The sequence below is a fragment of the Gossypium hirsutum genome, chromosome A01, assembly GCF_007990345.1.
Source record: "Gossypium hirsutum isolate 1008001.06 chromosome A01, Gossypium_hirsutum_v2.1, whole genome shotgun sequence".
NCBI classification, from domain to species: domain Eukaryota; kingdom Viridiplantae; phylum Streptophyta; class Magnoliopsida; order Malvales; family Malvaceae; genus Gossypium; species Gossypium hirsutum.
In genome coordinates this window covers 30,659,827-30,677,816 of record NC_053424.1, presented here as the reverse complement: position 1 = coordinate 30,677,816, position 17,990 = coordinate 30,659,827, and the positions used below count along the sequence as shown (strand labels likewise).

Here is a 17,990-nt window from a genome sequence, read left to right as displayed (position 1 = left end):
ATCATTAATTAATGAATGGTCCCCAATGGTTAAATACTACTGATGGTCATAGTGATCCTTAAGGGTTAAATGAGACCAATGGTATTAATGGTCAAATAGGGTTAGAGAGGAAAGTGGGGCAAAAGAAGAAAATAGTCATGATGTTAATGGGGCACATAGGGTAGATAATGAAGTAGAGACAAGACTTAGAAGAGATATTTGAATATTACTTTGTCTTGGTTTGGATGATGAGGATGAAGAGATAAGGAGCATATTTAAGAAGTTTGAAACATTTAGGGAGAAAGTGAAGAACAAGCTGTTGGGGTAGATGATCTATTGCTTGGGGTCATTCAAGGGGGAAATACTCGCTGCTGTTGGGAAAGATGGAAAAAACCAGATATTTTCATTAGTTTGGACAGTTATGGAGGGTGAGAACAGAAGACTTGGGCTTGGCTCCTTAATAACTCCAAGATTAATCTTGGACTAAGAGAAGGGCATCACAGTCATCAGTGATAAGCAGAAAGTATGAAGTTGCTATTTGAATATTTATCATTAATTATTACAATTCCTTGATGTTCACTAACTTGCAAAATTTTTGTTTAATGCAGGGCAAGTTGGAAGAGATGTTTATTAATGAATGGAAATGCTTATTTAATCATGTTTTAACATTTATACGCAGAACATTTAATTTGTATATTGTTGGCCTTTTTGAAGTTCACTTGTCACTTGTTTTGCCCCTGTTTGATGTTTTATTGGTTGCAACACTCAATATGTTTACTGTTATGTTTAATGGTTTTTTATGATTTCCAACTTTTCTGTTATGTTTAATAGTTGGTATGGTTTCTGACTCTTTTTTTTTTTATGCTGGATGAATATTTTCCTATACTGAGCCGTGCTTAAATACATGACTCTGTTTAATGGTTTATTTTTTAATTGTTGTGATTGATATGGTTTCTGACCTTTTTTTTTGTTATGTTTAATGAATAATTTCGTATACTGAATTGTGCTTAAATACGTCTTTATGTTTGATGGGTTATTTTTGAATTGGTTGGTATGGTTTCTAACTTCTTTTACATTTTTGCAATTACTGAATTTTGTATTCCAACTTGTGTCAGATATTCTTTTAAACATCAGATAAGAAAAGTGGTCAAGTTCAAAAGCAAAATTGTGTGCTAAGCCTATGAAATATGACAAATAGGAATATTTCAACATTTCAAAATTTATATAAAAACAAATAATCAAATGTTCAAATTTATATAAATATTAAAATATTAAAATATTTTAAATGACAAAAATATACTAACACTACATAAGTACACAAATCATCATGCGGGGCAACTATACTCTGAAATCTGAATCAACCTCCATGAAAAGATGGAATTCGATAAGTAAACAAAAAATTTATCCAAAGTGAAGGGGTGAACTTACATGTAGATTTTGAATTCTCAACTGCCTGCGTAAAATGCAACTCAAAAGAGAAGTACTTACAATTCTTGAAATAGATTTCAAGGAAAGTTGTGTATGAAATAAGGGTCCCTTTGAATAGGAATGGGTATCTCTGTCTCATGTGTGTCTAAAAACCAGTCAATCCAGAGAAATGCTTATTCATGGCCCTATCCTTCCTGTAATTATTATGCCTGCCACTACCCCTTCTTCCCCTGCCCCGATGATTTCCTACATTCCCTCTCTCTTCAGCTTCAGTGTTGTCGGGCAGGTTTTCTTGCTCCGCCTGCGACTCTCTTTGTCTTCCTCCTCCCCTTCTTCCTCTGCCCCTAGGGTTCCTTGTATGTTCCCTCCTTCCTGTTTCAGAAACATCAGGCTGGTTGGTTTGCTCCTCATGCTCCACCAGCTTCTTAACTGCACCAAGGGGAAGGTTGCCACCGCGTCCAAGGCGATGTATTAATTCCTCCTGAGCTTGGGTTACTAATGAGGCTTCATTGGCATTTGCAACTGCAACTGAACCTGCAACCTTATAACTATAATTCTTACCATCCTTGACATAGTATTGGGGTTTCTGTCTTGAGCCCCACTTTGAACTAGGCATAGTTTGACCAGAACTTTCAGGTTGACTCTTTCCAAAGTTCGAGATGAGTTTGTCACTTAATATTTCAGTTTCCTCCACCCCTGACTCTGCAACACTTAGACCTAGGTCGTCGAAAGAGTCATCATACTCATCTTCATACTCGTACTGAGAAATCAAAGCAACTTTTCTTAATGAATCGTTTTCATCTCTGCTATCAAGAGTAGCAGAATCGGGCGAGTCATCTTTAGACTTCCTAATAAACCTCCCAACTGTAGATGAGGATGAAACAGATGGACCTTCAACTGGTTGTCTGTTAACTACCGGTACAGTTGTGGTTGAGGATACCGCTATGGTGTCAACCAGTTTCCCTTTCCCTTTATCAGCATCAACCATTTTCCCTTTCCCTTTATCATTCCTGCTCAGGGTTGAAGCAGACTTGGGCACTGGCATTGTCTCCAGGGAAGTGTCCAAGGCCAGCAGATCTTCATGAAGTGTTCCCTCAAGAATCCTCTGAATAACCTCTTCTGGATTCTGGTTATAAACTTCAAGGCATGCAGCTATAAACCCTTTGCCATAATCAGGAAAGAGATCTTTAACTTGGCTGATTTTTGATTGCATAATTGCTGCATCTTCATCCATCTGTACCTTGCTGCTTGTCGCCGGGGCTGACATGGGGGGTTTAGGGGTTTGCTCTTTAGCAATGCCCTTTGTTGAAAACGTCATAATCCCAGATAGATACTGAAACTGTTCATCATCCATGAATATCCACCCTGCACAAAAGTTGTCAAATACAAATTACTGTATAGGAGTGCAAGCACATTTATGAACGAACAAGAATAATGAAGGATTGGTGAACTATTGACATCCTCCACTGCAAAAGTTTAATGATTATATGACTTCAGAAAAGAAAAAGCCCCAGTTCACAACTATTACAGCAATACATAAATCACTCTCCACCATGTATTCAGATAATGATTGTCCTTCTAATCAGATAACAATAGATATACGCCATTCCATCTAAAGTGCACAATTTATAACTGCAATGAGAAACAAAATAAATAACACTGTAATATGATTACCATATTCATAGACTTAAAAAAGGAAATATATGTTGCTGATTCCCAAATGGGCATTAAGGCTGACATCTAAGCAGTTTTCAGCAAGGTTGTTACCAGCGTTATGGGGAGAGGCACCTAAGCCTATTTTAAGTTCCTTCTTCTCTCTTCCCCAATATTCCTCCCATTGTAGTATATAGAATTAGAAATTGATTATAACGGAAGTATCTCAATCTTTAAGTAAAGGAATGATTTTAATTAATGCACTGACCAGTATTCTGCAAATTCTCAAGTTTGCTCATTATATTGCAATTCTTTTCAACACTCTTAAGGAAAGTATCTTGTTTCTCGTTCTCCAGACTTTGCAATGAAACTCCATTTATCTCCCTAAGAGTTTGAACTAAAATATCTGCTCTTATAAATGGATCTTCCACTGTGGCTGGAAACATCTTTGATGCAGTTGGAATAGGATGTCCATCCAAAAACACTTCATCACTAAGATAGCAAATATCTAATAGTTTCCAACCAAGTTCAACTATTCTCAAAGATAACATCTTCAAACTTATAGCAATATCTGTTAGCATTGTGAATTCTCCTGATTTAGTACTGATTTGAAAACCTCGCTGCAAAGATGGAAGTAAATTGTCATGCAGACGTGAAAGAGCTGTGAGCAATTCTTCATTTCCATAACTGCATAGATAGAGAAGTTTTATATTAAAATCGCATCAAAGCATAACTTCCTGTATAATTTACAAGGAAAAAGGGAAAGATGGGACACATCCACAAAGAAATTCCCCACATAATAACAAAAGAAAAGGATTAAGACAATAACAACATAGAGTAGTTATGATCCACAATCAGTTAGGTTAAGTCCAGTGCAAATATCTACTCACAACCATAAAATTTCTTACAACATCCACGGTTCTTACTGCATGAATAAGAAAAGCGTACTTCATATAGAATAGAAATTCCAGTAATAAAAGAGGTACCTCATTTCAACAGGGCAAGAGAAAAAAACAGCTGCAGGTCTGTACGCGGTAATAAAAGCATCCATGGATACAATGGCATCATTAATAAAGTCCATCACCTGTCGCAAGAAGTAATCAAATAATTTTAAAGCTCCTCTAGACGCAGAGAAAATCAACTTGAGATAGGAATAAGCCACTGATTCAGGAGGTCATCCTATAATACTACAACTCCTGTTTTGGCAAGTTCTCCACCCCTTCTTGACACATGTCTGTGATACTCTGGATTTATAAATGTTTGTTTATTCATATTGAGATAAAATGAAAATTATTTTGTTCAAAATACACATACTGGGCATCTGTTTTCTTTTTCCAGGTGAAAATCATGCCTAAAAATAAAATACAATGCCATAATATCTTCCAACTGTGAGTTCAGTGCATGATAAAAGCAATAACAACAACAAACCTCCAAAAAGTCAGTATGAAGCCGATAAAATCCATGATCCCCATGATTTCCAGAAGAGAGAAGGACCTATCCAGTATTAGCAACACATAAGAAAGCAATTGTGAGTGTCATCACTAAGCAAAGCTACAGATAAAGGGAGAAACTAACAGAAATGCACAAACTGTCAAACATATCACTCAGACAAGGAAAAAACTGTTCAAGACTCAAAGCAGATTACAAAGTACCTCCAAAGATGTGCTGCAGCGTTCATGCATTGTGTGAACAATACTCAAGAAATGAGACAATACCCCAGTCAGATTATCATGGATTGTAGGCTGAGCTTTCAGAGCATTTGAAATCTGAAAATAAATCAAGTGTGAGAAAGACCAGGAGAGAGAGAGGACAGACCTGAATAAGAGCAGGAAGGGGACTCGCTTGACGCATTCAAGGAAATCTCCTACCTTGCACAACTATGAGATACAGAATACTTTGAAATAAAAGTGTATAGACATGCAGCACTTTACATCCTAGAAGAATGAATTTAAGGTGGAAAAGTCCGTGGCCAATTTGCAATTTAGCTATTTAATATGATTACATAAATTAGAAACCATAGGAAGTAATTTTTATCTAAACCGTTTTGATATGCCTTGTTTGACTCTGAAAGGTTTTACTGCAATTTGAAATTTCTAGGTGACCATTAGAGGCATCTCCAGGATCAATAAATTAAAACATCTCCTTTTGACAATAATGGATTTGAAGCTTATCAAGCAAAAATCTAACTGTAATGAAAAGAAAGCAGTAAATTCTTAGTTAAGAAGAGTTACTTGCAGCGGGAATTAAAACAGATTGCCTTCAAAACACTAGCTCAAATATAAGCCTTAAAAAGGTTAAAAACATGTAAAGAAAAGAAATCAAGTCTTCAATCACTTTGTACAAAAGAAGGCTTACCAGCAATTTAGTCAGATCATCATTTTCATGACCATAAATAGCGCATATGTCCAACAACTTGGGCAAGTCAAGCAATTTCTTCTCCTGCAAGATGACTACAGGAAGAATTAGTGAAAAAAATGTGCATATAAAATACTCTTATACATAGAAATTTAACAACAATTTTGGGGATAAAGATTGAGCAGCACATGTGACCAGACTAAAATACATTCATCCTCCAACAAGAAGACAAGGAAAAGAGACAACCTACCTGCATGGTCGTTGACACTAAGGCTATCGACAGCTCTAGCACCAGGGTCCCGATTTGAAGATCTAAAATAGCAAGAAGGTCCATTGCAATTTACCAGATAAAAGGGTGAATATGTAAGAAAGAGTTATAAGACTTCAAACTTACATTCGATACAACATCATGAAGACACGGCGGCTTAGTTCAGACTCTCCAACAATAATCCCTGCTACGATCCCTTTCACACCGCGATGAGGAAAATCGTACCACCTGCTTCTAAATTGCAAGAAGCTGTCCAAAAATTCATGCAAAGAAGTGTCGCCAGCCACTGGCAAACAAGCACAATAAATAAGACTTCGAGAGAGAGAAAAAAAAACCGTAAATGCATTTAAAAAGGATAAAAACACGATCAAATATCAGTTAAAATACCTTGCTTCCAGAATTCCCTGGGACTGAGCTTAAGCAAGCAAGCCAACTCTCTATTTAAGAGGTCAACAACTCTCTGTGATTCCACTGGATCCAATCCTCCTTCCTCCGCGCTGAGGCCCGCCGCCACGGCTTCATCTTGTGGCAAGTAATTTACGAAATTCCCGTTAGAGAGACTGGATGGAGTTGCTCTGTTTGGCACCCAATCCCCATTCTCTCCCATGCGAAGACGGCTGCTGGAAGGCGGAGCATCGTGCTGTTTGGGAAGGGGTTGCCTGATGGAATTAGAGAGGGAGGTGGGATTAGGGTTTGGGTTTGGATTTCGATTTCGATTTCGATTTCGATTTGGATTTGAATTTGAATTTTGATTTTGATTTTTGGGGATGAATTTCTTCTGGGATTTTTGGAAATTATTTCTGTTGTCGCCGTCTTGTCTATTGCCGTGAGTATACCTATTAGACATGGCTTTGGGTTTTCTTTTAAAAAAAATTATTTACTTTTCCTCTGTTTTTGCTGAGATATATTCTCAGTGTTAAAAGGGAAGAAAGATTGAAACACTTCAGAGTTTTTCAATTTATAGTTGTCGCTGTCATGGGTTATAATTTTTCAGTTTCCCTACCTTAATTTGGAAATTTCTGAAATGATCTTCCTTCTAATTTTATTATAAGTAATTTTATAAAAAATCAATTATTAATTTATTAAAAACATTATAATTGTTATGAATATCTTATTAACTGAATCTCTATCAGTTATTAAAATTAGATCTCTACCTCTTTTATAATGTTAGAATTAAGTGACCCAAATTCTTATTTAAATAAAATACGATGGAAAATAAAATAAAAGTAAAATCCATATAGAACTAGACTTCTTTTATTTTATTTTAGAATAAGGTTTTTAAACCTTATTAAACTCTATCTATTTTATATTGATTAGGATAAGGTGTTTCAATCCTACTAGAATATGGCTTTGCAAGTCTATAAATAGACATAGTTTATTCCTCTTGTATTTGATTCAAATTTTTCGATATAGTGAATTTTCTTCTCCTCTGCCCGTGGTTTTTTTCCTAAAAGGGTTTCCACGTAAAATTTGTGTGTTCTTTATTTATTTTATTTTATTTTATTTTATTTTATTTTATTTTATTTTTCATAAATTGGTATCAGAGCTTCTGGGTTATTCATCTCGATCACGGTAATGGCGTCTTTGAAGTATGAAATTTCGCTGTTGGATCGCAACACCAGATTTGCGTTGTGGCAAATTAATATGCAAGCAGTTCTTGCACAGATGGATCTGGAGGATGCCTTCGACATTAACAGATGAAGAGAAAAAACGTAAGGATCGAAAGGCATTAACACAATTACATCTGCATTTGTCCAACGAAATTTTGCAGGATGTGATGAAAGAGAAAACTGCCGCTACATTATAGAAGAGGCTAGAACAAATATGTATGTCGAAAACTCTAACAAGCAAGTTGCATATGAAGCAGCGTCTTTATGCTCATCGTTTGGAGGAAGGTGTGTCTGTACACGAACACTTAACAGTGTTTAAAGAAATTCTCTCAAACTTGGAGGCCATGGAGGTTCAGTATGATAAGGAAGATCTAGGGTTGATTCTACTTTGTTCGTTGCCCCCGTCTTATTCAACCTTTAGAGACACGATTTTATATAGCCGCGAGTCTCTCACAGTTGATGAGGTTTATGATTCTTTAACCTCGTATGATAAGATGAAGCATCTTGTGGTTAAACCCGACTCTCAGGGAGAGGGTCTCATTGTTCGTCGGAGATAAGATCAGAATGCTGATGATGATCGTGGTAGGACACAGGAACGGAATCCTCGTGGTAAATCTAAGGGTAGATCGAAGTCTTCAAACAGAGGTAAAACTTGTAACTTCTGCAAGAAGAAAGGGCACATTAAATCTGAGTGCTATAAGCTACAAAATAAGATTAAAAGGGAGGCTACGAATCAAAAGGGAAAACAACCAGAAAATTTCGGTGAAGCTGATGTTGTAGAAGACTACAGCAATGGTGAACTTCTAGTCGCTTCTGTCAATGATTCTAAAGTAAGCGAGGAGTGGATACTTGATTCAGGTTGCACCTTCCACATGAGTCCCAATCGGGATTGGTTTACAACTTACGAAATAGTATCTGAAGGCATTGTTTTGATGGGAAATAATGCTTCATGTAAAATCGCAGGTGTTGGAACAATTAAAGTTAAGATGTTTGATAAAGTTGTCAGAACACTTAGTGACGTACGGCATGTTGCAGAATTGAAAAGAAATTTAATTTCGTTGAGTACTCTTGATTTAAAAGGGTACAGATACACAGCTGAAAGTGGGGTTTTAAATATTTCCAAATGGTCCCTTGTTGTGATGAAAGGGCAGAGAAAGATTGCCAAGTTATATGTTTTACAGGGTTCTACTGTTACTGGTGATGCAGCTGTCGCTTCCTCTTCCTTACCAGATGATGATATTACTAAACTTTGGTATATGCGCCTAGGGCATATGAGTGAGAATGGCATGGCAGAATTAAGCAAAAGAGGACTTTTTAATGGGCAAGGAATTTGCAAACTGAATTTCTATGAGCACTGTGTTTTTGGGAAGCAAAAGAGAGTTCGATTCACTAGAGGAATCCATAACAGGAAGGGAACGTTGGAGTATATTCATTCTAATCTGTGGGGGCCATCTAGAGTGCCTTCGAGAGGTGGAGCTAATTATATGCTAACCTTTATTGATGATTTTTCCAGAAAAGTTTGGGCGTTTTTCCTGAAGCAAAAAAATGATGTGTTTTCCGCATTTAAGTCTTGGAAAATTATGATTGAAAAACAGAAGGGAAAACAGATAAAATACCTCCGCACAGACAATGGCTTAGAGTTTTGTTCTGATAAGTTTAATAGATTGTGCAAGTCAGAAGGGATCATGAGACACTTGACAGTTCGTCATACTCCACAGCAAAACGGCGTTGCAAAACGAATGAACAGAACGATCATGGAGAAGGTTCGATGTATGTTGTCAAATGCCAACTTACCGAAGGCATTTTGAGCAGAAGCAGCCTCTACTGCATGTTTTTTGATCAACCGATCTCCATCCGTTGCCATTGAGAAAAAGACTCCACAAGAGGTATGGTCTGGTAATCCTGCTAATTATTCTGATTTAAAGATTTTTAGGTGTCCTACGTATGCTCATGTTGATAATGGAAAATTGGAACCGAGATCTATTAAATGCATTTTTCTTGGTTATAAAGCTGGTGTAAAAGGGTATAAGTTATGGTGTCCTGAAAATAGAAAAGTTGTGATTAGCAGAGATGTTATTTTTGATGAAGCTGCTATACTACCTAACTTATCTCTTAAAGACTCTTCCAATAAAGAAAATCAAAAGCAGGTGGAGCATCAGATTAATACAGAGTCAACTCCTCAAGCCAGAACAAAAATTGAGAATAGAGTTGCTTCTTCACCACAATACTCTATCGCCAAAAATAGAACTAGAAGAGAAATTAAACCTCCAAAGAAATATGTCGAGGTTGATCTAGTTGCTTATGCTTTAAATGTGGCTGAAGATATAGATGCAAATTAAGAGCCATCTAATTATTCTGAGGCGGTTAGCTGTGAAGACTCAGAAAAGTGGATGTTTGCTATGCAAGAAGAGATGGAATCACTCCACAAAAACAAAACATGGGACCTTGTGAAACTTCCTAAAGGTAAAAAGGTTGTTCGTTGTAAATGGGTGTTTAAATGGAAAGAAGGGACTCTAGGAGTTGAAGAACCCAGATATAAAGCAAGGCTTGTTGCAAAGGGTTACAGTCAAATTCCAGGAGTGGACTTCACAGATGTGTTCTCTCCAGTTGTTAAGCATAGTTCGATTCGAGCTTTGCTTGGTATTGTGGCCATGCATGATTTGGAGCTTGAACAGTTAGATGTAAAAACTGCATTTCTGCATGGAGAACTTGAGGAAGATATTTACATGCAACAACCAGAGGGTTTTATAGTCTCAGAAAAAGAGGACTATGTTTGCTTGCTGAGAAAGTCCCTTTACGGATTGAAACAGTCACCAAGACAGTGGTACAAGAGGTTTGATTCCTTTATGACTTCTCATGATTTCAAAAGAAGTAGTTTAGATAGTTGTGTTTACTTTAAGAAAAACAATGATGGTTCTTTTGTGTATCTACTTCTTTATGTTGATGACATGTTGATAGCAGCAAAAGATAAAGGGGAGATAAGAAAGGTTAAAGCCCAACTAAGTGAAGAATTTGAGATGAAAGATTTAGGACGAGCAAAGAAGATACTTGGTATGGAGATTCTCAGAGATAGAAAAGCAAGTAAATTGTACCTAAGTCAAAAGGGGTACATTGAGAAAGTTCTTTGCAGGTTCAATATGCAGAGTGCTAAGCCTGTTAGTACTCCTTTAGCAGCCCATTTCAGACTTTCATCGGCCTTGTCTCCTCAATCAGATGATGAGATTGAGTACATGTCACATGTTCCATACTCTAGTGTAGTGGGATCTCTCATGTATGTTATGGTTTGTTCACGTCCAGATTTATCATATGCAGTCAGTGCAGTTAGCAGATATATGGCAAATCCCGGTAAAGAACATTGGAAAGCAGTTCAGTGGATTTTAAGATACTTACGAGGCACTACTGATGTTTGTTTACAGTTTGAAAGAACTAAAGATGGAGTTATAGGGTATGTTGATGCTGATTTTGCTGGAGACCTTGATAGAAGAAGATCTCTCACAGGTTACGTCTTTACAATCAGAGGTTGTGCAATTAGTTGGAAAGCCACTTTGCAAACTACAGTCACTTTGTCTACCACTGAAGCTGAGTACATGGCGATTACTGAGGCTTGTAAAGAAGCTATTTGGTTGAAGGGACTATTTAGTGAACTCAATGAAGACCTTCAAATCAGCACAGTATTTTGTGACAGTCAGAGTGCCATCTTTCTTACAAAAGATCAAATGTTTCATGAGAGAACAAAACACATTGATATTCGGTATCATTTTGTTCGTCATATTATTACTCGTGGTGATATTGTTGTGAGAAAAATTAGTACTCATGAAAATCCTGTAGATATGATGACTAAGTCACTTCCTATAACCAAGTTTGAGTATTGCTTAGACTTGGTTGGTGTTCATTGTTGAAGTTAAACCCTTAAGGGGTTTTATGAAAGAGGTGGAGAACTTGTTTATTGAAAGTTCACGATGAAGAACTTGTTTATTGAGAATTTGTGTCAATGTGGAGATTGTTAGAATTAAGTGACCCAAATTCTTATTTAAATAAAATAAAAGTAAAATCCATATAGAACTAGACTTCTTTTATTTTATTTTAGAATAAGGTTTTTAAACCTTATTAAACTCCATCTATTTTATATTGATTAGGATAAGGTGTTTCAATCCTACTAGAATATGGCTTTGCAAGCCTATAAATAGACATAGTCTATTCCTCTTGTATTTGATTCAAATTTTTCGACATAGTGAATTTTCTTCTCCTCTACTCGTGGTTTTTTTCCCGAAAGGGTTTCCACGTAAAATTTGTGTGTTCTTTATTTTATTTATTTTATTTTATTTTATTTTTCACATATACTTGTTATGCTTATAATTAAAGACTTTGATAAAGTATTGTAATCATCCTATTGATCAATAAAATAAATTCTCTATTACTTCCCATATTTTCTTTCTTCTTTATCTCTCTCTTTATTTTATAACATGTTATCAGCACGATCTTGTTCAAAGTGATAGTTCTTTTTACTGATGATCAAATTTATCCTCCATGATTTCCAATATCTTTTACGGTAAGATGCAAAATTTTTATAGGAAGTTTCTTTTATTTAATGTTCCATATCTTATTATTATTTTTCATTCTTCTTTCATTATATGTTATCATTATTTTGATTAATTTATTTTACTTTTTGTTCCTAAAGATGGTGAAAGATTTGATATCGTTATCTATATGAAACCGAGAAATAAGATCCACTCTCAAAGTTTGCTTTTTGATATTTGCTTGGGGATGATCTATTTCTCTTCATTACAAAGGATGTTTATAATCACTACCTCTCATTCATGGTAACGTAAGTCAATCTAATCAACTTCTTTTGAAAATTGATTTGTTTTCTATTAAACAATTCAATTTATATAATTCACTATTCGTATATCTATAAATTTATAAAACCCTTCACGCATTTAGTTATTGATATTTTTACGTGAAAATAAATATTTTTTAATAGAATTGATTGGTTTAATTTTGATTTTGATTACAATATATAATTATTACGGAATGCAAGTAAAAATACTTACTTGTCATAAACTTTGGGATATTTACCTTGTTTGTGATAATTTCATATCATTATAAAATTTGAAATAAAATTATATCATAAGACGTGGAGGTAATATATATATATTTATATATATTATCTAACCACAATAATTTATTAATAACATGAATTTATTATTTGCTATGTTTAATATATTTTTTATTTATACCTATTCATTTTATATGAATAAATAAAATTTTAGAAGATCATAAAATTTTTTATCATTCAAGTTAAAAAGAATTGCAAAATTGAATATTATTTAAAATAAATTAAGCATTCATTAATGTTATATAATAAAATGAATATATGCTTTTGAAGAGCTAATGTTGCATCAAACTGCAAAAAATAAATAAATAAATAAATAAAGCTTTTTAAGAGTTAATATTTTAACTCCTTGTGATGTAAAATTTTGTAAAATATAATATTATTTTTCAGATCAAGAAGATATATGTTGAATAAAACCTGTACATGTTTTACATTAAAACCTGTACATGTTTTACATATAGAAATAACATGAGATACTCGTATATTTGTATTATATATATTCCCCAAAGGAATACATTACACTATATGATTGAAATATTTAATGTGCTCCTGCAGTAACAATATTGTGAAAATGACTTTAAAAGTTTTTTCGAATGATCTCATACCTTCTAGTGGCTAAGCAAGATAATAAGTTATTAATGAAAAACTATGAAATTCTTCCTACTAGTTTTGCTTCATTCCCTGATGCGAATGTAGCAATACATAACAATTATAAAAAATAAAAATATAAAGATCATGATTGTTGTTGTAATTGAGGATGTGGTTGGAGACGTACTAATAACCGTTATCAAGGTGTTTATAATAATGGTACTTCTAACCATTAGAAAAAGAATAATAATGAAAAACAAGAAAATTGTGGTCAAAATATTTGAAGATTTTGGCATATTCCCTGAAGTAAATATTGCAAATAATTGTTTGCAAATTATATTTCATTTATTAAGTTAATAACATTATGGGCTTCACATTTATGTAGACATTTCCAGAAGTAAATGTTACAATATTGCTTATATGTGAATACAAAATAAAAAAATGACGATAAAATTATTAATTGCAAAAATTTATATTTACATTATTTGTACAAGTGAAAAACATGATTAAGTAAACTAGAAGTTTACTGATACAAATACATTTACTATTTGGCGTGACTAGTTAAACCATCCTGAATTATATATGATGTGAAAATTAATTGAGAATTCATATAAACATTTATTAAAGAACCAGAAGATTCTTTAATTTAAAGATCATGTGTTATTTGTTCTCAATGATAATTGATTATTACAAACTCACTGGTTAAAGTTGAGATTTAATGTTTTGCATTTCTGAAATAAATATAGGCTCATTCATCCACCATGTGGATGATTTTGACATTATATGATTTTGGTAGATGCATCTACAAAATAATCACATGCGTTATCAACTCGCAACCTATCATTTGTGAGATTGCTTGTTTAAATGATTAATTTTAAATTATGTAATTAAAATAGTTCATCTTGCGTATGTTGGTGAGTGTATGTCCCAAGCTTTCGATAATTATTGTATGTCAATCGGGATAAAAGTTGAACATCCTGAGCTCATGTTCACACATAAAATGATATAGCTAAATCATTTATCAAATGCCTCCAACTAAGAGCTAAACAATTACTTATGAAAACAAAACTTCCTATGTCAGCATGAGATTGTATTATTTTACATGTTGTACGCATCAAACTAATAAATTATAAATACTCCCCATTACAATTGAATTTTGGTCAAGAGCTAAATATTTCCCATCTCACAATTTTTGGATGTGCGGTATATGTTCCAATTTCTCCACCACAACGCACAAAGATGGGTCATCATAAGAGATTGAGAATGTATATTTATATGAGTCTCATTATAATATTTTTGAGCTATTAATTTGAGATTTAGTTATGACATGAGTTGTCAATTTTAACAAAATTAGGGGGAGAGAATAAAAAGCTGGATTAATAAAGTACTTGTAATAGCCCGATTTTGGGCCTAGTCGGAATAGTAGTTTTGAAACCACAAATCCGAGGTTAATAAATTATTTTAATATTATTTTATGTATTATAGCATGATTATATGAGTTCGTGAAAATTTTGGTGAATTAATTTTAGCATTTGTGAGCTTAATTGCGATAAAGGACTAAATCGTATAAAGGGAAAAAGTTTTGTTTTACTACCCAAATATGTTAAATAGCTAGAGAATCAAAATTGGAGGTCTTTAAAGTGCAAATAGGCCATTTGGGGATAGATGGCCAACCATGGAGACAAGGATATTAAAATGGTCAAAGGTTAGGTGGCCTAATTTGTAATAAAATAAAACAAAAAGAAAAAGGCTATCATCTTTTTATTTTTCTCTTTCTTCTCCACCGATTTTTACCCAAGAAAACGGCCATGTAAGCTTGAAAATTTCAGCAACTTCTAACCCTCACAAGTAAGTGATTTTAATACTTTTCTTGATGATTTTTACATTTTTGAGACCCTTGTAACATGAGTTAGCTAATTGGGGGACTATTTTGCAAAATGGTTGAAAGTCTAGGGTTTTTCCATGAAAGCATTTATATTGTTTGCTGAATTTTATGGAAGAAAGTGAGTTTTGGTTGTGTAATAAACAACTTTTGTGAAAGGATTTTCATGAAAACACCTAATATGGACTACTTTGTAAAGTTTGTTAAATGGATGGGAATTGTGTGAAATAATTGGAATTGCGGGCTGCTTCTAGTATAAAAAGAATTCGCTAGGCTTGGGTAGTGAGGAAATTCGATAAAAATCGATTTACGAGCCTAGGGGTAAAACTGTAAAATTGTGAAAGTCTAGGGGCAAAATGGTTATTTTGCCAAAATGTGATGTATAAAACGTATTGATTAATGTAATGATTAAATGAATGAATTTAATCATGTCAGATCAAGAAAACTGAGATTCAGACTTAAATCGGAAAGTATGAGGTTATGAACTAAAACAGAGTAATTTGTCGAAATTTACATTCGAGGTAAGTCTGTATGATAATAATAGTGCAATTTCATGTTTGAATTATAATTCTTTACTATTATTGCATATATTGTATGACTTAATATATATTGGGAAAGTTGGTGAAATGGTGTATATGATGTGGATATATGACATGGAAGAATATTACATGAAAGGTAAGAAAATAATGATTCATGACAAGTGATATATGCAATATGTTATATATGTTATGTAAATTCTTAAAAGCTTATTTTCTATTTGAGTTATGCCTTATTATGCTATGAATGGGCAATTGATACTATTGATAGTGAGATCGACACTTCGAGTAAGTTCAATAGAGATGGGGTATCGAAAAATCCTGTCTGAACCTTAGGAATAGTCTAGGATACAATTAACATGTCACTAGGAATTTAGAAATCCAAACTTCTCGAGTTAGTCCAAATTCATGATATATATGAGGCATCTAAGCTCATTGAGTTGGTCTGAGTTCACTATGGATGCGAGCATCCAAAATCGTTGAATTGGTTCGAGTTCATAATGGATGTGATGCATGTGATTGGGTTCCGGATAATGCTCTTGTGTGTTCCATCGGTGGCTAGGTGATCCTTGAATTGGTCAGATACCTAACAGCTTGTGTGAGCAACCCGTGTGGCTACACCTTGACTAATAGCTTTTATGAGAAAACCCGTGAGTAGCTCCATTGTGAGCGTTACATGTTATGAGGTAGTTTTGGCTACGTATGTATATGTGGCACTTATGTGCAAGTTTTTCACATATCCAATAGTATTATGAGGGTTCAATGGGTAATACAATAGATGTGATGAAAATACTGAGGAGGGCATGTTAAAGAGGTATGGTTATATGATATATTACGATGAGTACAGGTAGGTACACTAAGCTTGTGGTTATTGAGGCTTTGAAATGTTGAAACATCGGTGAGCTAAGATATATGAATTATGATTATAAATTTTGTTGCAATATATGAATTATGATTATAAATTTTGTTGCAATATCATGTTAACTTATATTTTGTATTTGAACATGGAATTCACGAAATGGTGAGTTCATGATTAGTCAAAAGTGAACTTATACTAGTTATCATTATATTTCACTAAAACTGTGTTCGACAACAGCAATTGGATGACTTTGAAAATTCAGCAAAAATTGTGGAAATTGAATTAGAAGCTGAATAAAATATGAAATTAAATCTTCATGACTCTAGTTTCATATAGAAGAAACAGAGTAAGCAAAAGAGTTTCATATTATGAAATATTTAAATTATGGTGAGATAGAGTTAGAATGATTTCGAAATCCTCTGTTCCGATTTGAGAAAATCATTGGAAATTGTAAAAAAAAATATTTATGGGTTATAATCTATATGCTTAGAATTATTAATGAGTCTATTTTCAATAGAAATAGATGGGAACATCATCTGAGTCCCATATTACGAGATAATTAATTTTTAGTGAGGACGGGTCGGAACTATTTAACAGTTAAAAATGGGTAACTTTAAGGAATAAAATGTACTTATTGGCTAAACCAAAAACTTTTATGGTGAGAAGATATGTGAGTCTAGTTTCAGGAAAAATTAACGGATCTTAATTTGGAGTTCTGTAGCTCCAGATATAAATTATTTAGTAATTATGACTTGAGAAAACAGCTTGGCTGGAACATAAGTAAAAATGCAAATATGGTTGTATTACCTTGAGAAGCTTGTTGGCATAGTGTTTATTATTTTCATATGGACTTAGCATAGTGTTTATTATTTTCATATGGACTTACTAAGCTTTAAGCTTACTCCTTCCTCTCAATTTCTTTAGTTTTTTCAGGTCAGCTCGGGATTGGAGATCGTCGAAGACAGCATCACATTATCAAGTCACTACCTTTGGATTAATGAAGCATATGTTAGAAATTTTCAAGTGAGTGGCATGTATAGGGATCTAGTTTCATGGTATGTGTTATTATGATTTTGGCCAAATGTATTGACTCATATTAACTTATATGTATATGACCATGAGATGTGGCTTATATTGGTTTCGGTTTGTAAATCTAGCTATTCATGTTATGTCTAATGTTTATGATGTGATTATGTTGGTTGCCATGCATGGTTGGTAATATGACATGTGTGTTGGATATATGCTCTATGACCAATTGAGGTGGTCATGGCCATGTAGTAATTGCACGTTATAAAAACAATGTGTTAATGGTTGAACATGAGTGTTGGATGGATAAGTGGATAACCATAGTATAATGGTAAAAGTGATCATCAAAATGACAAGTCTTATGAATGTGAATTAAGGAATCTAGACTTGATATTGCATGAGTAGATGCATTGCTTGTAAGAGGACACACTAATGTTATGAATATATCTTATTAAAGAGTGTTTAATCACTAAAATGATGCCATGATTTGTGGTTTTAATATGTATAAGGTTGTAAGGGTTTATGAGTAACATGAAGGCTTGGAAAATAGCCTAAGTGTTGGCCACATGGGCTGAAACATGGCCGTGTGTCTCAACCGTGTGAGGGACACGACCTGGAGACACGGGCGTGTCGCCCGGCCGTGTGGTTCAATTTGTATGCTGACGTCATAAACAGAGAGTTACACGGCCTGAG

The 17,990-nt window shown here is 34.0% G+C and overlaps 1 protein-coding gene across 2 annotated transcripts; it reads right to left on the bottom strand.

Moving 5' to 3' along the window:
* Positions 1–1,332: 1,332 nt before the first annotated feature.
* LOC107918082 (activating signal cointegrator 1 complex subunit 2) lies at positions 1,333–6,613 on the bottom strand. 2 transcript variants are annotated; one of them, XM_016847588.2, is made up of 9 exons: positions 6,071–6,613; positions 5,810–5,969; positions 5,666–5,727; positions 5,416–5,510; positions 4,713–4,826; positions 4,489–4,554; positions 4,047–4,144; positions 3,329–3,747; positions 1,333–2,772 (listed from the first exon to the last, which is right to left on the bottom strand). In XM_016847588.2, the coding sequence occupies exons 1-9, from the start codon at positions 6,528–6,530 to the stop codon at positions 1,553–1,555; spliced, it is 2,694 nt and encodes an 897-aa protein (XP_016703077.2). In that variant the 5' UTR covers positions 6,531–6,613; the 3' UTR covers positions 1,333–1,552. The 2 variants fall into 2 exon arrangements, with proteins under 2 accessions (XP_016703077.2, XP_016703078.2); XM_016847589.2 differs by lacking the exon at positions 6,071–6,613 and having other exon boundaries at positions 5,416–5,499; positions 5,810–5,896.
* Between the last annotated feature and the right edge of the window lie 11,377 nt (positions 6,614–17,990).

What these genes read in the sequence shown, in the direction of transcription:
- LOC107918082 (XM_016847588.2), bottom strand. Translation starts at nt 6,530, where the DNA reads ATGTCTAATAGGTATACTCACGGCAATAGACAAGACGGCGACAACAGA. An exon ending in GCTGCAGCACATCTTTGGAG is followed by an intron (nt 4,555 to 4,712) that starts GTACTTTGTAAT and finishes AATACTGGATAG; the next exon opens with GTCCTTCTCTCTTCTGGAAA. An exon ending in TCTTGCCCTGTTGAAATGAG is followed by an intron (nt 3,748 to 4,046) that starts GTACCTCTTTTA and finishes CTATCTATGCAG; the next exon opens with TTATGGAAATGAAGAATTGC.